At 42.3% G+C, this 24,229-nt stretch overlaps 1 protein-coding gene across 1 annotated transcript in view; it reads right to left on the minus strand.

The window, feature by feature from the left end:
* Nucleotides 1-23,898, minus strand: part of chtopa (chromatin target of PRMT1a) — a 97,088-nt gene extending 73,190 nt beyond the window's left edge. The window contains exons 1-3 of the mRNA XM_034165432.1: nt 23,726-23,898; nt 8,664-8,748; nt 7,624-7,774 (exon numbers count right to left, since the gene is read on the minus strand). Coding sequence (XP_034021323.1) covers nt 7,624-7,774; nt 8,664-8,728 — 216 coding nt within the window. The 5' untranslated portion in view covers nt 8,729-8,748; nt 23,726-23,898. The remainder of the gene's footprint in view (nt 1-7,623; nt 7,775-8,663; nt 8,749-23,725) is intronic.
* Nucleotides 23,899-24,229: the final 331 nt, after the last annotated feature.

Raw genomic sequence — 24,229 nt, forward strand, 5'->3', positions numbered from 1 at the left:
CTGTGGAACCAGCTCCCAATTCGGATCAGGGAGACAGACACCCTCTCTACTTTTAAGATTAGGCTTAAAAGTTTCCTTTTTGCTAAAGCTTATAGTTAGGGCTGGATCAGGTGACCCTGAACCATCCCTTAGTTATGCTGCTATAGACTTAGACTGCTGGGGGGTTCCCATGATGCACTGAGTGTTTCTTTCTCTTTTTGCTCTGTATGCACCACTCTGCATTTAATCATTAGTGATTGATCTCTGCTCCCCTCCACAGCATGTCTTTTTCCTGGTTCTCTCCCTGAGCCCCAACCAGTCCCAGCAGAAGACTGTCCCTCCCTGAGCCTGGTTCTGCTGGAGGTTTCTTCCTGTTAAAAGGGAGTTTTTCCTTCTCACTGTCACCAAGTGCTTGCTCACAGGGGGTCGTTTTGACCGTTGGGGTTTTTCCGTAATTAATGTATGGCTTTGCCTTACAATATAAAGCGCCTTGGGGCAACTGTTGTGATTTGGCACTATATAAATAAAATTGATTTGATCTTGAGAAATGATTTCATCATCCCCAAACATCCTTTCAATTGATGGGATAAGAAAAGTGTCCAAAATATCAACGTAAACTTGTGCATTTATTGATGATGTAATGACAACCATCTCCCCAGTGCCTTTACCTGACATGCAGCTCCATATCATCAATGACTGTGGAAATTTACATGTTCTCTTCAGGCAGTCATCTTTATAAATCTCATTGGAACGGCACCAAACAAAAGTTCCAGCATCATCACCTTGCCCAATGCAGATTCGAGATTCATCAGTGAATATGACTTTCATCCAGTCATCCACAGTCCACGATTGCTTTTCCTTAGCCCATTGTAACCTTGTTTTTTTCTGTTTAGGTGTTAATGATGGCTTTCGTTTAGCTTTTCTGTATGTAAATCCCATTTCCTTTAGGCGGTTTCTTACAGTTCGGTCATAGACGTTGACTCCAGTTTCCTCCCATTCGTTCCTTATTTGTTTTGTTGTGCATTTTCGATTTTTGAGACATGTTGCTGTAAGTTTTCTGTCTTGACGCTTTGATGTCTTCCTTGGTCTACCAGTATGTTTGCCTTTAACAACCTTCCCATGTTGTTTGTATTTGGTCCAGAGTTTAATCAATCAATCAATTTTATTTATATAGCACGAAATCACAACAAACAAACAGTTGCCCCAAGGCGCTTTATATTGTAAGGCAAGGCCATACAATAATTATGTAAAAACCCCAACGGTCAAAACGACCCCCTGTGAGCAAGCACTTGGCGACAGTGGGAAGGAGTTTAGACACAGGTGACTGTGAACAACCAACATCTTTTGCAACATTGCGTGATGATTTACCCTCTTTTAAGAGTTTGATATTCCTCTCTTTTGTTTCAATTGATATCTCTCGTGTTGGAGCCATGATTCATGTCAGTCCACTTGGTGCAACAGCTCTCCAAGGTGTGATCACTCCTTTTTAGATGCAGACTAACGAGCAGATCTGATTTGATGCAGGTGTTAGTTTTGGGGATGAAAATTTATAGGGTGATTCCATAATTTATTCCTCAGAATTGAGTGAGTCCATATTTTTTCCCCTCTGCTTGGTCTAAAAAAGTAACTGTTACTGACTGCCACAATTTTTTTTCTTGATTTCTTATAGTGTTTCTTAAAGCCAGAAAGTTGCCATTTGAAATGACTTTAGTTTTGTGTCATGTCTGTGATCTGCTTTTTTCTACAAAATTAAACAACTGAATGAACATCCTCCGAGGCCGGTGATTCCATAATTATTGCCAGGGGTTGTATGATTGAACCACAAAAACATCAAGTCAACGGGCAGGTGTGCACAATGCTGCTGCGACAGTTTCGTACATGCAGGAACACAGTGCGAGCCTCCCTGATGTGTAACCACATTACGCAGCTGCTGTGAAAATAAAAAACACATAGGATTCCAGTCCAGAACCACAGCTCCCCACAGCCGCTCCTGTCGGCAGCCACACCCCGTCAGTTCAATGCACACACCAACACTGTCTGTTTGCCAAGCCGCACTCATGGGGCACTTAAATTTCACATCCAGCTCAATGGCAAGCGTCGGTTGAGCATTTTCATGATGACAGTGTGAATGGCCACCTGCTGAGGGCTGTGAAATTAAAATTGTGAAATCCGAGGAAAATTTGCAGAGGGTCTGGGGAGCGCAGCCCTCCAGGAGCCGGGGTGTAGGGCCCGTGCAGCCACAGAAACCAAATTAATTTTCTATCTAATGATACATTTTCAGCATCTCAAAAAAGAAGTGCATATTTAAATGATCCTAGATTCAACCTTTCATTTGAACTGTCAATGATCATGTTGAAATAATAGAATATGACATGGAAGTAGGACGTGGAATGATTTTCAAACCATGATTTTTAAACCACATTATACATTTACTCAGAATAGTTAAACTGTATGAAATTCATGAAGACTGAAAAGATGGGGAGGTGATGGTCTAGTGGTTAAGTTGTTGGGCTTGAGTCCAGAAGATCATGGGTTCAAATCTCCGTCTAACTGGAAAAATCACTAAGAGCCCTTGGGCAAGGCCTTTAATCCCCTATTGCTCCCTGTGTGTAGTGAGCGCCTTGTATGGCAGCACCCTGACATCGGGGTGAATGTGAGGCATAATTGTAAAGCGTTTTGAGCATCTGATGGAAAAGCGCTATATAAATACAGTCCATTTACCATTCCATTTACTGTTAAAGCATTTCAAAAACCACGTATTTTGAAATAATGGTAAAATAACAGTGTTGCCAGAGTTACTTTGAAAAAGTAATCCAATTACTGATTACTCCTTGAAAAAGTTACTTTACTGATTACTCAATTGTAAAAGTAACTAAGTTAGATTACTAGTTAGTAGTTACTTTTTTAGAAACTTTCCCCAGCTGCAGACAACAACCCACCTCAACATGACAGTGATACCTGTTTTGCCAAAACTTACTTTATAGTCACCCTTTCTTGACTTCAATGAAAATAAATACTTGTTTTATCAAAAGTAAACTAAAGACCTCTTTCTTGACCTCATATTTAACTGTTGACAGCACTGTAACAGTAAAACTTGCCATTTCGAACCTACATTGTTTATAAATGTAACTATTAAATTCATTCTAGCATTTAAATTCTCTCTAAATATTTTACTTGTCGAAATTATTATTATTTTAAGTAGTATTAGTAGTTGTAGTAAAAAAAAAAAGGCTTCAAAACGGGACCTTTAATCCAGGGGTGTTGTGGGGGGGGGGGGGGCGGCACATCCTTGCCCCATGCCCCCATTCCATCTGGATTCGCCCGTGCTTTGGCGTTTGAGCACAAAGAATGGATAACATTTATTTATGCAGAAAACATGACCAGATTTACAGGTAAGAAAGTTTTATTGCGTTTTCACATCATGTGGTCCTCAGAAAGAGAGTTTAGGTGCATTTGAGTGGAAAATAGTGTTAGTTGTTGACGCGTTGCGGAGGATCAGCTGTTTTTAACGAGACGATACGGAGCGGCTCAGCTCAGAATTCTAAATAAAGGAGAAAAAAAAGCATCAAAATGTCTTTGTTAAGCTCAGTGCAGCTGTGCTGATCACTGCGCTTTAAGAGGTGAGGACGAGTCGAGCAGCTGCAAAAAACCGCGGATGAAAAGCTCACAGCTCGCTTAAAGTGGGCAGTTCAGTCGAACCCCGACCTCCTGCCCACGGACCAAGTTTAATGCTGCCATCGACCCACAATGCAAAAATAATAGTAACACACAGTGATTTGGATAAGTAACTTTAATCTGATTACTCATTTGGAAAGATTAACGCGTTAGATTACTTGTTACAAAAAAGTGGTTAGAGTAACGATGCCGGTAACGTGTCACTGAATATCAATAATGTACCTTATTGTAATAAAAGCCACATATCTGTGTGTAAATTCCTGTAAATCCACTCAAACCCAGTGTTTTTTTCCCAGTGAAAAAAGTCTACATTAATAAAAACTCATTTACATTCTTGTGTAAATTCATGTAGCCTAAATCCATTCAAAGCCACAATGTCTTTTTTTTCCAATGAAGAAAGTCTAGATTAATGAAAGCAAAAATAAGTCACATAATCTTTTCTAAAATCCTGTTTGAACAGCAGAATGTTTATTTTCCAGAGAGAAAAATTCTTACTGTGTTTCCTGATGGCACAGTTCGCTTTTCCCATTTATCTTTCAGGTGTGTTGATGAAGCCAGTGACAATTCCAGATTCTTGTCCTTATCCGACTTTTTCAAACCATCTTTCTCGTCATCTTCTCTCTGTCTGATGTCGCTCCGTGACAGACATGCTGCACAATTCTTCTTTTAAAATCTTGATAGCTCTAAAAGTTTGGGATGTCCACATGCTACGTTTAGCTTAAGCATCTCGCAGAAGCCACACAGCGTCACCATAGCAACCAACTAGTCCTACTTTATGACAACTGTCTTAACAGCCAGGCTTTGAGTGGCATTTGTTCTCCACATAAGTTCCACAGATCCGAGGAAAATGATTTGTATCTGTAACACACAGATCAGTGTCCAGACTTATAAAACTTGCACGATGTCGGAAAAAAAAAGAAAAAAAAAAGGATGCTTTGCGATAAGCATTTCAAAAACTCAGTGATGATCACGATTAAAGAGTACAACACTAACAACCCCACCAATGATGAAATCCGCAGAATCGCGCAGATCTGCAGTTTTCACAGCCCTGCTGCCGTGAAAGGGTTCAATGGGCTCTCACAGCGCACACTGTCTTTCAGCCATCGGTGTGCGAAAATAGTTGTAGCAACAGGTGTACGAGTTGTTGGAAGCAGCTGCGATTTTACACGTATTGCACACCATTCCTGCTTCTCGCGCACTTCGACCACATTCATACTATGTGTGAGGGGGGCCCTTAAAAAATTCTGGTCACCATTCTGGTCCTTTTGCTCAACCCAGCTCCATTTTTTGATGAACTTCAAATGTCTCACGCAGCAGACCAAAGGTTCATTAATTTGTTTTGTAGTTTTAGCACAGCACAGAGTTCATGGTCTAATCTGTAACAGCGTCTCTGACTGGCTGCTGTGTGGACAAGCAGCAGCACATTACATAATCCTTCAGTCTTGGTTTCATCACAAACCAGCTTATTCCAGGCATTTGTCATAAAATATTCCAAACTAGAGCACCCGTAGAGCACAAATGTACTAACGGATCAGACGCCGCTGTTGCACTAAACACTCTGAATGAAGCTCTCGTTGGATTTAATGTTGAATGCTAACAGTCTTAGCACAGTAGCGTCACCCGTTAGATCCACTTAATATATGATTACTTGAAAAATACACAGCTCGTAACTTTTAATGTCCAGAACAAAGTAAACCATTGGGAGGTGATGGTCTAGTGGTTAAGTGTTGGGCTTGAGACCAGAGGATCCTCGGTTCAAACCACAGTCTGACAGGAAAATCACTACAGACCCTTGGGCAAGGTGCTTAATCCCTGAGTTGCTCCCGGTGTGTAGTAGGCGGACTTCATAGAGAGGCGTGTTTGTGTGCCTTTCGTCACAGATAGAGCCACGCACGCTCCACCCCTTTATGCATTGAGTTCTGACTTTCTGAATAACCCTTCTTTTTCAGCTTGCAAACAATACGGTGCATTACTGCCAGCAACTGTTTGGGCTTGGAACATGAATTGATTCTGAATTATGTTATCAAAAATGACCCCGAAAGGTTCACTGCATTAAGTAAAAACCCAGATTTCTTGGAATTTCCGGAAAAATTTCCATCACTGTTGGACACACTTTACCATTCAACTGGATGGTAAAGTGTGTCCAACATTCAGATGTGTAATAGTACACAAACCTTTCGGCACCACCGTTTTTGTCCTTTTCAGGAAACATTTTTTTCCACAGGTGCCACTAATACCCCAGAAACCACCTTCCATAACCAGAGGTGGGCACAGTTCCACTAATCTACTAACTGCTAATTATCAAAGCTAATGTTTTCATTATCAGATTAGCTTTTCAGATAACTTTGAAAATCATCATCGGATCAATTATCTTCCATTAAATTTTGGTCCGATAATTTTTAGACCACTAATATATTATTGCAATCTTAGTGAATAAAGCTTTAACAGTAAACATTTTTAAAGTGTGATATCAAAGATTTTAGAGCCTACCTGTTAAATGTTTTGTAGTAGACATACAATTCTATTCTCTGCAATCAAAGGAGAGCTGGTTTCAGGAGAAACCGCTTCATCCTCTGCAATCAGATAACAACCAAAATGAGAGTATATAAAAAAAAAAAAATCTCTTGACACCCTACTAACTAACCAGCAATATCACCCTCATCCAGAGGCACACAGTTTTAACTTGTGGTTAAAATTTTAACCAAACTAATTTCAGACACGTTATTTAAATTAACGTCACATCTGCAGTTTTATAAAGTGAAAGCATCAGCTATAAGTTTTAGTTTTTAAGTACTGAACTAATTTTGTAGGTTTTAGTGTGGACATGCTGTCTCGGCAGTGCATCGTGAGTAATCTCAGTACATTCACGACAGGAGAGATGCATTTCAGACGCTCTGATCAGGCTCCACACAGACAACAGCATTAAACCCTTTGTATATTGTGCCTAAAACTCTTGTGAATATATTCTCTGGGTTTATAGACATTGTTATTGTGTTTGTTTTTTGTAAGAATGCCACAAGAAGGAATCACTGTGAGCATCAGTTGCTTAATGTTTGCTCTATAATGTCCTGGCTAGTGTCCTTTACAACACTGTTTGTCATCTTTGTTCCAGAGTAATATATATATATATATATATATATATATATATATATATGTCTGAAATTCAGTTTGTGTTTATTAAATTCAACTGCAGATGGCAGACACGGATTATTTGGAAAATTGTTTTGGCAAGTTTACACGGTCTCTACTGCCATCTACTGGCCAGTAATGTTCATGGCAGTATTCGCCCTAAGTGTTGGGATATCTCATAAACCTTTTTTATCATATGAAAAAAATGGCATATTTTACAAAAGCACATTTATATGTAAACACCATCACACACCCCACATTAACATGTTTGTTTTTACATAGAATGAATGAGTCAACCAATCAGTATTAGCGGAGGCTCATTTTACTAATAATCCCTTTGGCATCTGTGTGTGTGTTACAAAACTTCAGAATTAGTGCATTATTTAAAATTAAAAGATATGTTTTAACTTTGTACAAATGACAGAACTGTCATTAATGTAGTTACTCTATCCACAATAATTTGATTTATAAATCAAAACTGCTTTATTTTCCAAAACCTCTGCCTCATGGTGGCACTGATGTGTGCAGTTAAGGAACAATGGCTGTTTTTGTGACAACCTGTGGTAGAGTAAAATACGTAGTAAGCAGGAGCTTCCTGCAGGGAGAACAGCGCATAAAGACAGAAGTGGTGATTCATTGTTTGGGTTTGTGATTGTGGTGTTAAAACTCAATTTTAAGAGTTATCGGTTAGCTGTAGGTTCCGATAAATTTTGGGGTGGTTTATCGGTTTAGGTTTATATTAGCTAACTTTTTGGTTAGCTGTGCCCACCACTGCTATTGACATGTTGAAGTTTTACAACTGAGCAGTGCTGTAAAACACCAGCTAGCTTGTGCTCTCACCTGCTTGTGATTCAGAGCAGCTTGCACTGAAGGTCGGTTCTCCATCTGTTGGGCCAGCCGTCGATTACGAGCACTGGCCAAATGCTGCTGTTGCATGGTGGCTCGAATGCTGACTGGAGTGGGCTGCTTGTTCTTCAGCATGTTAGTGAAGCTTCAAAGGCGGGAGGGGTAGGAGGGAAAAGAAAGGAGCAAGTAAAAGAAGGGGAAGGGGGTATACAAAGGAGGAGGAAGCAGGATTTCCACATCAAGTCATTCTCATTATGGATGCAGCCACACAGACTGTGGTGGCTCTTTTGTTCCACTGGGTGGCACTCAGTTTCTCTCTCAACAGCATGATTTAACACCAGAGTTTAGCATGTTGTCAAAACCAAGCAGACAGGTGAATAAGGAAAATGAAAGGAAAGCAGAGCACAGTGAAGAGCACAGTCTGCCTCTTATAGGCCTCCAGCTGTGCAGTGGGATGTCACGACGGTGCAGCAGCAGCAGAGGCCCTGGACAGGAGGAGTGCTTGTACACCCAGCCACTTACAGCATGGACCGTGACCTGTGCTGGGACCACTGAGTGGTCATCTGACAGGAAGGGTGAAGCAGGAAGGGGAAGGAGAGCACCATCACGTCCAAGCTTGGACTGGGTCCACAGTCTTTAGACTTGAAGTAGAGAGGAGGAATGGAAGATCAGAAGAAGAGGTTTCCTCTCTCCCTTTCAAACAGTATACTTCTAGGTGTATACTGCAGCAGGGAGCATGAGTGCCAAGAGTGGTCTGGGCCCACATAGCTTTACCCAGGATGACCACTTTCTCTGGATATGTGCACTGCTCAGACAAGGCATTTGACCCTTTCTGCACAGGATTACAACTGTGACCTGGCCGTGAGCCAACAAAAGTTGACTGTGCAACACCGCTGAGTGAGCAGTGCACACACCGGGCCCAATCACCTTCCATGTCAGGTCCAGCTTTCCGCAGAGAGCACTAGAACCTTCATAAGCCAAGGCTGGCCCTTGCATCTGGTGACTAACTGCTGACAGGGTGCGTGGCGCCTCACCGCTCATTCAGGGACACTTTGGTGGTGCTTTTCAGAACCACTTTTTGGGAGGAGACGGCACTCATATTGGTGTGCTCTGAAGATCCTAGAAGGGGGGAAAAAAGGGTGGGGTGAGAATCAAGTTGATGATCACTGCAGACACTTTCAATTTTCCCTGTAGGAGAAAATGCATAATGTGCAGCAAAAGTCACATAGGGTGGGATCAGAACTAGGGGATGCTACAACTGCATACAGCAGCATGTGGTACACGCCTTAATGCCTGAAGCCGTACAAGCCCCTTCATTAAGACTCAAAATTATGTAGTTTTATTTTTCAAAAAGGCAATGTCAACAAAGGTAAATCTACAAGGATGTAGGGGTGCAGGTCTTTTGAATTTAAACATTTGTTGGTTCTAGTTATTCTTTTTACACATTTAGAATTGGCTGGAAATTTGTTAAAGTGAAACAGGATAAAATAAATAATTCAAAATCTGTAATGTTTTTTAATCCAATGTAAGAGCCACAACATGAGCCAATGTAAGTATGAAGTACACTTCATATCTCATTATTTTGTTTTATATAACGGCTGAGTGGATCTTTGTCATTTCATTGGTGCTTTGTATGTCACATGACATGGATTAATTCATTCCATTTGCGTTGCTTTGCATTCTAAGTGCAAATCTGGTTCCATACATTTGGTAACATTGCACTCTGTGCATGCACACACACGCACGCTCACATGCATGTACGCTTGTCCGCACATGCTCATGCACACGCGTCCACACACACGCGTCCACACACGCACAACATAAATCCACAGTACTGTCTGGAGGCTGTTGGCAGGAATGAAAAGCAGGATTAATTTCTGATGGGGTTTTTTCCCGCTGCACTGAGGATGTACACAGTCTTTTCTTGATAGTACACGCACGCACAAGTGCCAACCAGGTTGCGTGTGTGTGCACACGGGAGACAATGACTCTCCTGAGGCATAATTTGATTGCGCTGACGCTGAATTTCTTTTCCTGATCAGGAGAGAGCAAACGAGCTTAACCCTCATCACCAACCGTTCCGTCAGCTCTGAAGGCCCCGCCCATTTGCTTCTCCTATTTATTGAATAAAGTTACATACAAGCATACAGGAGTGACAATATCACAAAACAAGGAAAAGACACAAAGTCTGGTCTCACGTTGATATGAATACTGTTTATGGCTTTGAGCCCTCAGTCTCCTTGGCTTCCCATAACAATGTCCAGCCCTGAACCTTGCCTTAATCTAAATTAAAACAAACTTAAACACTAAAAGACACAAAACATAAATAATGCATGGCCTGTGGTCTTACAGTTTTTCAAAATGTGGTGGTGATGGACACGTAATGATCCTGACATTTACTTTGTCTTCTATTTCTGTAACTGCAGACTGTATGAAACCAACATATTTCATGTTTTGTGAGGTCAGCTTTATTTTTATTTATTTTTTGTTAATATATATCCATTCCTACATTTGAGGCCTGAAGCATTTTCCAAGAAAAACAGGTTGGGACAGGACAGTTTACTGTTAATGGAAGAATTAGTTAATATTTACAGTCAGTTTGCTTGGGAAATGTCAGAGGATGAATACATGAACATTTCCAACTCACTGAATATTTCGTAGACTTCATTTACATCAGTCATTCAGAAATACAAACACTGTGGTACTTTATGGTAAATCTGTGTCAGGTAGGCAGTTATCAAAAACTAAATGTCCATGCTGGAAGGAGACGAGTGAGGGAAGCCACCAAGACAACGTTGGAAGAATGTTTGGCTTCTGTGGGTTTGAGTGGAGAATCTGGGAATATAACAACATTTTTATTTTATTTTACATACAGTCCCTACTTTTTTTATTTGTGGTTGTTTGTTCCATTTCTGAAATTAAAGAACTGCTATAAGGACAAGCGCTAACATTTTGTTTTTTCAAACTTTGTGGTAGAACAAACACAAAAACCAAACTCTTAAAAAGAAGGAAAAAATACACAAAGGTGCAGAAAAAACTGAACAATGCAGACTGATTTGACTCATGATTTTTGAAAATAGTAAGGGGTAGTAACTTACTTTGAAATAAATGAAACTCAGAAATGCAGCCTAATAATTTTGAAAAATAAAAATCATCAGCTTGTATTTTTATGCTGAGTAGAGTTCCTTTCCTCTTTTTTCTCCTCCTCAGTCACGTTTTGTGCTTGAACATTAAACTACATTAAGTCATTCTTTGGAAAATAACAGCCTGTTAAAGTTCAGAGTTCTCAGCTGCTTTATGTGATTTCTGCTTCTGAACATCACTGCAGAGTTTCTACACATCAGGTTTTTTTTTTTTTTAAACACACGTGTGTGATTTTTATTCTGTTCATTCATATATTCTCATTTTAAGGAATTCTGACCAATTTATTTCATCTCATAATTTCAGTCTAACTATCACCGACACGTGCACACGGAGTGAACAGGACGAACCGTCAGAACAGTCCAGAGAGAAATAAAGGCAGCGACACAGTTTAGTTTGTGTTTTTTTTTTCCACTCTGTGCACAGCACTCCCTCCCCTCCCCCGCCCCCTTTCCTCTCCCTCCTCGCAGCCAGCCGACGAGCGCCGCGCGGACACACACACACACACACACACACACACACACATACACACGGCTGCAGTGATCAAACCAGTCCTAATTTTAAACGGCTTTAAGCAAAGCCACCTGCTATTTTTTCAGCGTCTTTTTCGAAAATTGACCGCTCAAATGACAGGCTGGCTTGCTGCCTAAAACCTTGGTTCCTGCTCCCGTGAGTTTTTAATCCCGTACCGTCCCAATCACGTGATAAATACCAAAGTTGACTCCCATCTCGTGGGATTCCCAAAAAATGTCACCCTCTACAATGAACACACACTCCATACAGTGGTCTCGTGCACACATTATCGTGTTTTCCGATTGTCCGCTGCGTGGAGAGTGGCGGAAAAAACCGAAGACGCTTTCTCGCAAGGTGCGACACAAGACATGATGTAAATAAGAAAACAAAAAGGCGGCGGTTAGGTATTTTGATCCGAGTGATGAAAATAAAGAATGTGAACGTTTTAAACCAAAAAAAATGCCACTTGTCCGATCGGACAACGATTTAGAGCATATTGCTTGTCCGATCACATTTTACACTTGTCTCGGACAATCGGATAAGCATTAATGTCGATGCCTGCTCTGCATGGATTTTATCGCCTGTATCACTCTCTGTCCATATGCACTTGATCCTCTGGTGTTATTTCTGGAACAGCCAAGCTGTCCAGAAAGCTGCCGATTTGAGATGGATCTCTGTTTGATTCTGAGCTATAAAGATAAGACTTTATTGATCTCACAGTGGAGAAATTCACGTTACATCAGCTCTTAAAAAACACACAAAATGAGTGTGTATGACTCTATCACCAGTTATCCATCTTCATGATGAAGAGGAGGACTTTCATAAAAAGAAGACAAATTGCCAGAAGGTACATCTGAGAAGCTTGGATTTGATCTGTTTTGGTGAAAGAAAATCCTTCTCTGCGCTACTCCACTATGAAGCTAAGAGTAGTGATGCTAAAAGCAAAGCTTGCACTGTGCACAATTTCTCCAGTCACAGCCACATAAGCCCATAACTTCTCCTGGGTCATCTGGGTGTCTTGGTGGCTTTCCTCACTCTTCTCCTTCTTGCACAGTCACTCAGTTTTTGAGAACTGTCTACTCCATGCAGATTTACCATAAAGTGCCATACTGTTTGTATTTCTATGTAACTGATGTAAAAAAGTCTGAAACATATTCAGTGGCAGCTTCACCATCAGAGAACCTCGTCCACAACCACCACAAAAGACTCCAAGCTGTCCATCCATCCATCAATCTTCTTCCGCTTATCCTAGGTCGGGTCGCGGGGGCAGCAGCTCAAGCAAAGCCGCCCAGACCTCCCGATCCACACACACCTCCCCCAGCTTCTCCGGGGGAACCCCGAGGTGTTCCCAAGCCAGCTGAGAGATGTAGTCCCTCCAGAGTGATCTGGGTCTTCTCCGGGGCCTCCTCCCAATGGGACGCGCCGGGAACACCTCTCCAGCGAGGCGTCTAGGGGGCATCCGGAAAAGATGCCCGAGCCACCTCAGCTGGCTCCTTTCGACGTGGAGGAGCAGCGGCTCGACGCCGAGCCTCTCCCGAGTGACCGAGCTCCTCACCCTATCTCTAAGGGAGCGCCCAGCCACCCTGCGGAGGAAACTCCTTTCGGCCGCTTGTACTCGCGATCTTGTTCTTTCGGTCATGAGCCAAATCTCATGACCATAGGTGAGGGTCGGAACGTTGATCGATCCGTAAATCGAGAGCTTTGCCCCCCTACTCAGCTTTCTCTTCACCACGACGGTCCGATACAGCGACAGCATCACTGCAGAAGCTGCACCGATCCGTCTATCGATCTCACGCTCCATCCGTCCCTCACTCGTGAACAAGACCCTGAGATACTTAAACTCCTCCACTTGAGGCAAGGATACCCCACCGACCTGAAGAGGGCAAGGCACCTTTTTCCAGTCGAGAACCATGGCCTCGGATTTGGAGGTGCTGATCTTCATCCCGGACGCTTCACACTCGGCTGCAAACCACCCCAGTGCACGCTGAAGGTCCTGGTTTGACGAAGCCAACAGGACGACATTATCTGCAAACAGCAGAGATGAGATTCTGTGGTTCCCAAACCGAGCCCCCTCTACACCCTGGCTGCACCTAGAAATTCTGTCCATAAAGGTAATGAACAGAACCGGTGATAAAGGGCAGCCCTGGCGGAGGCCAATGTCAAAGGCTTGACATACTAGCGGCAATGCGAACCAAGCTCCTGCTGCGGTTGTACAGGGACGGGATAGCCCTTAGCAAAGCACCCAGGACCCCGTACTCCCAGAGCACTCCCCACAGGGTGCCCCGAGGGACACGGTCGAACACCTTCTCCAGATCCACAAAACACATGTGGACTGGTTGGGTGAACTCCCATGGACCCTCGAGCACCTGATGGAGGGTGTAGAGCTGGTCCAGTGTGCCGCGACCAGGACGAAAACCACACTGCTCCTCCTGAATTCGAATTCTCCTCTCCAGCACCCTAGAATAGACCTTACCGAGGAGGCTGAGGAGTGTGATTCCCCAATAACCATCCATAAAGCCAGTAAGCCCCAACTACGGCGAACAGTTTTCTTATCTAGGTTGCTTCACCAACAACTCAAAATATTTAGGGCCCGAGTAGGCAACGTCCTACGAGGACCCTATTGTAACTGCGCTGTTTATAATTAATAATAATAATAATGATAATATTATTCTCACTCTTGAAATCAAAATTTCGGCCTGTTCCCGTGCTCAAAAACTCACCAAACTTTCCAAAGTCATCCGGCCGGATCCGAAATTCGATATTTTGGGGGCGTCGCACAGGGTCGCAGCGAAATCGCGCCCCCTACAAATTTTTAAAAACCCCTCCGCATTAGGCTTTTTTCGTCGTAGCCTCACGAAATTCGGTACACATATTTACCATGCCAGGATGCACAAAAAAGTATCTTACTGTCATGGTGAAATATCGACAGGAAGTCAGCCATTTTGATTTTAAGTTTCGATTTTGAGCAAATTTTTGCCATTTTTGGCCATTTCCACTACTTACATTTGAACGAACTCGTCCTAGGGATTTCATCCGATCGTCTTCAAATTTGATCAAAAGTTATCAAAAGATTCTAATTAAGTCAAAAGGCGTGGCTGCTAGGGGTCATCAAACTTTGGCGAGCTTTTCGGAGCATGTCATTTCACTTTGAACAGCTGTCACGCCCACATACTTCATCGTAGATCCTTCAAACTTGCTGGACATGATGAAGGCTCTGCCCTGAACGTCTACATATCTTATGTTTCCACCTCCGCCATAGCGCCCCCTGGTGGTGGCGGGAAATGTCCTATTTTTACTTTAAGAGGTCCTGATGTCACATACGTAACCCAATCAACTTTCTACCACTTCTAAAACATGCAGAACAAGTTGGTGAACGTAGACGATGATCGCCGTGAACTTACGAGTAACGGCTTCTGTGTGGCGGCGTACCGAATATCGCCCTTTCACCATGAAATTACCTTCTTCCTTTTGACGGCTTTAATTTTGTCATATCATCATGAAAATTAATACACAGGTCAAGCATGACAACCTCCTACAATTCATAGGGGCATCGCCCGTGGGCGGGGCAAAATGCCTCAATAGCACCCCCTTGAAACTTTCAAAAACCCCTCTCCATACGTTTTTTTTGTACTAGGGAGATGAAAATTGGTACAGATGTGTGACTTGCATAGACGTACAAAAAAGTCTCTTGCACCATGAGTCTACTCCAAACAGGAAGTCGGCCATTTTGAATTTTTTTCTCATTTTGAAATGATTTCCACATGTTGTATTTGAACGAACTCCTCCTAGGGATTTTGTCCAATGCACTTCAAATTTCTTTGACAGCATACAAAGATGATACTGACCAAAAGTTATCGAAAGCTTTTCTCTATGTTGAAGGGTGTGGCCGCTATGGTGCCGCCATTTTGACCCTTCGCCATGGAACATCAAGTCATGATAACTCCTTCATGCTTTGCCTAATTGACTTGAAACTTCACGTGTATGATGACGGTTGGCCCCTCAACACACCTGGCCCCTCTGTTTGTACACTGAGCACCCCCTAGTGGATGAACCATCAACATGTGATAACTCCTTCATGCATTGTGTGATTTCCTTGAAATTTGAACTGTGGGATGAGTGGTTGCCCCTGTACGCACATGCCCACATCTGGTCACAACAGAACACACTGCCCTGGGTAGGCGGTCGCGCGGAATGAGGGCCCGTATATGACTGCTTGCAGTCCTAGTTAGTTTTGTGTTTTCTCCCCCCTCCCTCCTAACATCTGCTTCCTAATACTCTGGACCACAAAATAGTTCCTTTGCAGTGACCCCATATGGCCTTAGTGTTTTTTTTTTTTTTTCTTCAAGAAAAACATTTTTGTAATTTATTTGGGAACTAAGAACTTTTAAATAAAATTGGAAATAGGTACATATAAATGAGTATTGGCTAATAGGTTTTGTTTTTACATTAGACTTATTTCGTTATCATTTTTATATAATAATATCATAATAATTGATTAATTAACTAATGATATATTTATATCCATCCATCCATTTTCTTCTGCTCTATCCGGAGTCGGGTCGTGGGGGCAGCAGCTCAAGCAAAGCCGCCCAGACCTCCCGATCCACACACACCTCCCCCAGCTCCTCCAGGGGAACCCCAATGCGTTCCCAAGCCAGCCAAGAGACATAGTCCCTCCAGCATGTCCTTCCCCGGTGCCTCCTCCCGATGGGACGTGCACGGAACACCTCTCCAGCGAGGCGTCGAGGGGGCATCCGATAAAGATGCCCGAGCCACCCCAACTGGCTCCTTTCGACATGGAGGAGCAGTGGCTCGACTCTGAGCTCCTCCCGAGTGACAGAGCTCCTCACACTATCTCTAAGGGAGCGCCCAGCCACCCTGCGGAGGAAACTCATCTCGGCCGCTTGTACTCGCGATCTCGTTCTTTCGGTCATGAGCCAAATCTCATGACCATAGGTGAGGATCTGAACGTAGATCGATCGGTAAATCAAGAGCTTTGCCCCCCTACTCAGCTCTCTCTTCACCATGACGGTCCGATACAGCAACCGCATCACTGCAGATGCTCCCTCGAACTCCCATGAACCTTCGAGCACCCGATGGAGTGTGTGGAGCTGGTCCAGTGTGCCGCAACCAGGACGAAAACCACACTGCTCCTCCTGAATCCGAGGTTCGACTATCGGTCGAATTCTCCTCTCCAGTACTCTGGAATAGACCTTACCGGTCTATTTATATCCTCATTTATTAAATCAAAATTGATTAATTAATGATATATTTATGGCCTCATTATTATTAATTCTTAGTTTTAAATCTGTTTTCATTGACACCCACAGGGCAACGTCACATCCTGCCAGTAATGCGGCTGCAACGTATGAGGCCCGCCCCAAGTGGCTCCCTCGCCTAACCCTAACCCTAACCCGTGCGCGCAAACATATCCAGCCACCCTCAGACAAGTAAAAAATAAATAGCCAATAAAGGCAACATTACTAATCCTGCATTAAAGGAAGAAAAAGGTGCCACGAAGAGTCACGTGAACTGAGTGGAAACTTTCACTCTTAATGTCTTAAACTAACGACATTAGCCATTAGCAGTTAGCCGCTATCTCCTGTTAGCCATCTGCATCTCAGAAAAGGTCCATGTCCTAAGGCTTTAGATTCTTCTGGATAAAAGTCAATTGCTACAGATGGTTCCTCGAATCATTTTTCTTTTCCTGTCGACAGGGCGATGCGGAGAACCAGGGGAAAGACGATCCCAAATTTAATCCCCTGGCAGTTCCGCAGGAGCTGCATAGCCTCCGTAAACGCCGCTCTCCTCTTAGCCACCGTGGCAGTGTAATCAAGAAAGATACTCACTTTCTTGCCGTGGAGGGTCAGTGAGGTTGTGCGGGCAGCTTTGCGAAACACCATCTCTCTCTCCTGAAAATAGTGAAATTTCACTACCGTAACTCTCGGGGGCTCTCCTTCACCGAGTGGCGGCTGCAGGCCATGGTGGGCCCAGTCTGAAGTCGGAGCAAAGTTGAGGCCCAGCAGCTCCTGCAGTAGGGCTGTGCAATTAGGCGAATTTCGATTGCGATATCGATATTTCAATCAATCAATCAATCAATTTTTTTATATAGCGCCGGGATTGGCCTTTCATCAGGCCAATCCCTCAACGTGTCCCAAGACGCATGACGTCAGACGCGTCACTTCGGAAGCGGCAAGGGGGCGGGATTGCTACGTCACACTCTGGCTGTTTCCACAACCTGAAAAAAGTTCAGTGATCGCCTTCTTAAATTTGCGTCGCCTGAACCACAAAAAAGCTTTAAAAAAACAGCAGTAGAACGATTCTCCCATCACCCTGCTGGGAGAAGCTTTTTTTTCAGCTACTTTTCAGAGTGACGCCGACCGAGGGAGGACTGTCGACTTGGTGGGATATAGATCGAACCGCAACAGCGAGCCAATCCGTACGGAGAAGCCGGCCTTCAGGCATCATTCCTGGGCAGAGCGAGGCAGGCAGCCGGGGTGATGGAGCAATTCAATTCAATTCAATTCAAATTTATTTATATAGCACATTTAAAACACAGCTGCAGCTGACCAAACTGCTTCACAATAATAGCAATACAAAAGTGTAAAATATTAAAGGAAAAGAATAAATAAATAATCTAAAAATACAGAGCAAAACAGCAGAGCAAAGCATACACCACTTAGCCAGTGTTGAAAGCCAGGGAGAAGAGATGAGTTTTCAGTCTGGACTTAAACTGTCCCACAGACTCTGAGGAACTGACAGTCAGCAGAAGATCGTTCCAGAGTCATGGTGCTGCGACAGAAAAGGCTCTATCTCCTCTGGATTTAAGCCTGGCTTTAGGAACAGCTTTAGGAACGGCTGCAAGAGCTCACTCAGATACACTGGGCCTATACAGTGCAGACACTTAAAAACAATCAGCCAAACTTTATATTTAACACGAAAGCTGACGGGAAGCCAGTGTAAGGTGCAGAGCACAGGGGTGATGTGCTCATGCTTCTTTGTTTTAGTCAAAAGGTGGGCTGCAGCATTCTGTCATGCTTCTTTGTTTTAGTCAAAAGGTGGGCTGCAGCATTCTGTACACTCTGCAGGCGCTGCAGGGAGCGCTGGTCCAGCCCAACGTAGAGAGCATTACAATAATCCAGACGTGACGTTATAAATGCATGGATAGCTCTTTCAAAATAAACTCGAGTAAAATAAGATTTAATCTTGGAAAGAGTCCTCAGCTGGAAGAAGCTGGCCCTGATGACAGAGCTGATGTGCTTATCAAATCTGAACAATGGGTCAACTATCACCCCTAGATTTTTTACAAAAGGGCGGCAAAAAGTGGACAGAGGACTAATAACACTGTCTTGTCCTTGTAGAGGGTTACTTCGCCCGAACACTAAAATCACAGTTTTATTTTTATTAAGATTCAGAAAATTAGCTCTCATCCAGACTTGTACATTAGAGCAGACCCACTCAGTCCGAAATCTCCCACTTTTTGGATATATGCGAAGTCCCAGTTTGCCCAACGGAGTTTAGTTCTGCAGCTTTATCGAGGTGAGAATAATGTAAAAATAAAACGTGATGTTTACTGAACTGCTGTGAAAGTTTAATGATCGGCTAACATTAGCTTACCCTTTTAGCACAGTTGATCTGAGTGAACGCTTTAATTTGTAAATGGTTCAGTCTTTTTTATTTTTACCAAATAAAGCTACAGCTTTTTTCAGACACCACAAAAGCTTAACTTTAAATAACCTATATTTTCGGGTGTTTTTTTTTCCATCGTTTTTCCCCGTTTTTTTTCCCCCTTTTTTATATATAAACTGTTTAGTGTTTGTTTATGTTTAAAGAAATATTTTTATTTGTCCTAATCAGGAACATTTGCTGTGCAGACAACCAAACTTCCATTGATGAGCTGAAAACCACGTCCAGTTGAAAGAAACAGCAACAGAGTTCAAAGCTGCAGAAGAGACCTTCATCTGGTCCCGAGAATTCAGCGTAACATCACCTGCTTCTAAATAAAAGGCTCTTTCAACAGCAACTATTTTATTATTTTTAAAAAAGCTGTTTCATTTTATATTTTAACAATAAATTAATGGATAAATTTCTCCAAAAGGAGAACAGGAGACGTGGTCAAGGGAATGATGACAAAACACAAACTAATGAACATAAATTGAACCAAAACAATGCAGCCGCACTATGTCCTAGTAGCACAAGTCAGGGAGATGCCCAAAGACATTGACCAACTGGTCAGTGACAACAGGGAAGGGAGAGGAAAACAGAAAATAATATATAATATGATATTTTTAATATTTCTTTTATTCATTTTATGAATTATACAGGTAAGGTACAGTACATTTTCAATTTGGAGGTTTTGCGCACATTGTCTATAACAATTTTTTTTTTAGAGTGAGAGAAATGCTGAATAAACGCATTGTGTAACTAAAAATGAATAATCGTGACTTCAATATTTACCTAAATAATCATGATACTGATTTTTTTCCATAATCAAGCAGCCCTATCCTGCAGTATCTTAGCCATAGCCTGTGTAGGCCGCTAGCCTCCATTGTTCTCAATTCCCTCCTCTATCCCAATAATGCCAGCGTTACATGGGGGCTGCCATCCTTCCAAGTCGTCCAGCTTTAGCTGTAGCGTAGTAACCTCCGACTTCAGCCGGCCGACATCTCCCTCCAGATTCGTCGTCTTATCCAAGAACATGTTCAGTCCCGTCTTCCAGATCCTTCACCTGAGTTTCTTGTTTCGCCATATCGTCCCGTATAGAATCGATTTTGGCATATAAATCATGCGTGCATGAATGACAGTATCTTGCTCTCACTTCATGCGACAGCCGCCATCACTTCAGATAAGTCTACAGCCTCACTGCTCGAGGCTCTAGCAGCGGTTATACTAATTGCAGGGATGAGATTGGCAAATTCGATTTTCAGAGGAAAATAAGCCAGGGTCCAGGGGCTGCAGGCCCCAGCGGGTCCAGGGTGGAGCCAAAGCATTTTTGCTGTTTTAAAACATGTAAATTGCACTAAAATATTAAAAACTACTATAAATGCCAGGTGTTCATATCTATAATTCAAACTGTAAAACCTTACTAAGACCATCTACTGTACATGTGTATTTTTGTGACCAAAATATTTTTTCATAACTAGACTTGATTTTCTGCATTCTCCACTTTCAGCATCGCACACTCGTCAACAAACATACATGTACATGTATATCCTCAAATACATGTACATGTATAATTCAATGTTCCATGTCCATTGAACTGTCAGACCATATAAGGTTTATATTTAGTCGATGTGATCTCCACCTATAACACTGTATCACAAGATCATACTGGACTAATTATATATGAGGACTGTTTCACTGCGTCGCATCATTTCATAAAAGTGCTCTCGCGCGCGCTTGCTCTCTCTCTCTCTGTCAAAGCAGTGTGTTTGTTTTTAAAAAAAAAAAAAAAAAACAGTTTTGTTCGCTGGCTGGTCTACGTGCGGCGGCCGGCTGCTGTCTCTCTCTGCCCGGTGTGAGTGGCTCAGCACTGCCCTTACACAGCTCCTTCCCAGCCACAGTCTCTGGAAGAAGTCCGCACTTTCTTATGTGTGACTCGCAATGAGTGTTTCGCTTTTTAATTTTCGCTTTTTTGGGCAACACACAATGCTTCACAAACACGGGAACTCAAATAAAATAATAATAATAATACATAAACCAGTGACTGTGAGGCTGCATGTTCAGCTATTCATTTTTATAAATGAATAAAAATGGTTAAATTTTACAAGTTGGGGAAAACAAAAAACAGAAAGCCACATCCCATCGCCATTTCAGCAAAATGTCAAGACTTTGACTGAGCTTCTGACACCAGGAAAGATCCAAAACTTGTAAAGATGTAAAAAAATAAATAATTACCCAGAAAAACAGAAAGGGATACACTAAATTTGACAGTCTCTGTGATGACGCAGTGACATTGTGCCATTACTTACGGAGAGCCCTGGACTGTTAATGTTTTCAAACACAAAAGTACTTTTTATCCGATTACTCGATTAATCGCCAGAATAATCGATAGAATACTCGATTACTAAAATAATCGATAGCTGCAGCCCTACCTGGTTGAATAAAATATATGGGAGAGTGAAAAAAATTAAGAAATTTTCAAAATTTTCCATATAAAGTTAATTCATGTTTACCTAATTTTAGTATAATCCCTTACAGTGTCAGAGAACTCAGTGGATTGTCCCCATCAAAGGAGGCGTGAAGTGTTCGGTGTAGAGCAGAGTTCAAGTTAACACAATGGTGTGAATGACTAATACTGATTTTCACCATCAGTTATAGTAATAAGAAATGCAGACCGGACAAATTTTATTTGGCTCTGGACTGGGGTCAGAAGGCGTTTTATGCAAAATTGTTGATATTATTTTAATATCAATAGATATTATATAATATATATAATAATATATATTATTTTAATTTCAGAGCCGTATATATAAACCATACAGGAAGGAAAAATCATTTTCTGGTAATAATTATATTATACCAATTGTTGTTACTGCTGCCATGCATATTTGAAGATGTTCTTTAACTGATAATGACTGGGGTCAGAAGGGGTGCAGACCAGATGCCAATTTCAACATCATCAAGATGAACTTTTTAAACTCCCTCTGGTCTGTCATTGTATCAAACATTACCCTCTGGTCGGCCTCATTTGTATTTGAGCTCAGTGCTCCAAATGTTGTGAAAAGTTATTATTGTATTGTAACTTGTTATTTTATAATGATAATTTCAAGATTATCAAGATGAGATTTTTCTGCCCACTTACACACCAATATTATCCTCTGGTCTGCCCTATTTGTAGTGTGCTCTGTGCTCCTAATGTGATAATAAAATACGTAATGCCCACAACTCCAGTTGGTCATAGCTGATGAATTTTGCTCCACTGGTCGGTTGGTCTTTGTACTAATTATCAGCCCTTAAGCCCCGGTCACAACCCACCGTGCGTTTTTTTTTCGCCATACGTTTTCTGCGGATGCCACGGCCACTACGTTTTTGTGAAAACGTACAGAGGCAGTAGCAAGAGGAGGGAGGGAGTACGTTCAACGCATGTCTCTAGGAGTGTAACGATAAAGAGAGTTGACAATAAAGCAGTGTGTGTGTGGGGTCGCTTTTCTATTTTTATGAGCGGGACCGGCGCGGCAGGTGTTTTTCGCCGTCGGCGATGCATGAGCACGTCCAACCTGCAGCGGTCAGTTGTACGAGTGTTTACTTGCCTCGAAAAGTTACAGCTAGTTAACAGACTGAAGCTGTGGTGTGTGTGTTGCTGACGTTTGGAAATAACGTCCAAGTTCAAGTGAGAAGCTGCGTTGTGCATGCAAGTCTGTCGGCCTCCATAGTATGTGGTGAGCGCCGTAATCCATACTGCCTACATACGGATTTGGTTAATTCCATAGTAAATGAATGAAAATGTGCTGCTTTGAATCCGTACTGAGGCAGTACTCACAACGTGCGTCATCAGTACTGCTGGTGAATCCGCAGCCTGACCGCAGCGAAAGTTCTGCATGCACTAAAACCTCTACGGCGTGTCTGCGTGCTCCTAAATTCGTACTGAGGCAGTACTTACGAAGTACGGATCTTCAAATTTAGCCCAGGTTTTTGCAAGTAGACTGCACGCACGTGCAAGTACGGCGGGTTGTGACCACGGCTTAACTGGTACAATGACGCTTCTGGATGGCTCTGGACGGCAATTAGTAGGACTCTCTAGCAGAGCCCGCGGCTTTAGCAGCCTGGTCTTACCGGATTTAGTTTTGCTCATAGCAGCTTCTGATCTGTCGTGAAAGGCGTGCAAATTGAAAACCAAATGGTTTGATGGCGCCGTATCTTGTGAGTTGGTCAGCTTTCTTTGGGATTGACCGAAAAAAATTCAAATGTTTGTGTAAAAAAAAAAAAAGTTCGCCCTGGTCAGGAGCGCTGCCAAAACATGTCTCTACATGTTATCGCTCACCAGCGCCCCCAATTTGTACAACATCTTACCTGTTTCATTATTATCAGTCCCCGTTTCATTAAAAAAAGTACTTAATTGAATCATATTTTGAGTCTGTCTGTTACATATAGTTACAGTTTATCCCTGTTTCATTATTATCATTCCCCATTTCACAATAAATAAATAAATAAAAGTAGGTACTTAATTGAATCATATTTGTAGTCACTCTGCTCCATTTCGTATTTTAGTATCGCCGTCTGGTCGACGGTTCTGAACGCAGCGTCATATCGACACGCAGGCTTTTGACCGTGAACTCGGGGCATATTATCCACTTCAGAGCCTTAAACCGTCTCTTCAGAACTCTAATCCGAATTATTTTTGCTGGGTCACGTCGTTAGCAAAGCACTTAGCATAAAGGCACTTCGGCTTGACGCCGCTAAACAACCCGTAAAAAAATTAACGTTTGTCTGAAATACTCACAGTGATGACGAGCGTCCAGACAGTTGTATCTGTGTTCAGTCAGATTCGCACTTTGATCTGGATTTTTGCGATTTAAATCTTTCGGCATAAACAAAATGGAACTGAGGGAAAAAAATGGAGAGATCTTCTTCTTCGTGTTTAATGGAGGTTGGGAAGCATCTTACACGAAGCATTGCCGCCACCAACTGGACTGGAGTATTGCTCAGGAGGCTAACGTTAAGAAATACCTTAGATATACATATGTCATATAATACACAAATAATGAATGTTTATGAGTTCAAGGGTACGAATATTCCTTGAACCAAAGACGAATTAAATATTCGTTCCATTGAAAGAATGTAAAAACATTCATTATTTGTTTTATATAACGGCTAAAATAGATCGTTGTCATTTGATAATTTATTAATTTATAAACAACAGAGAAGAGACTTACATTTTGGTGTTCCACTGCTGCTAATATGAAATATCACATGTGAAAAATAAAAAATAGTTAAAAAAAAATGC

This window comes from Thalassophryne amazonica, unplaced genomic scaffold (assembly GCF_902500255.1).
Source record: "Thalassophryne amazonica unplaced genomic scaffold, fThaAma1.1, whole genome shotgun sequence".
Classification (NCBI taxonomy): Eukaryota; Metazoa; Chordata; class Actinopteri; order Batrachoidiformes; family Batrachoididae; genus Thalassophryne; species Thalassophryne amazonica.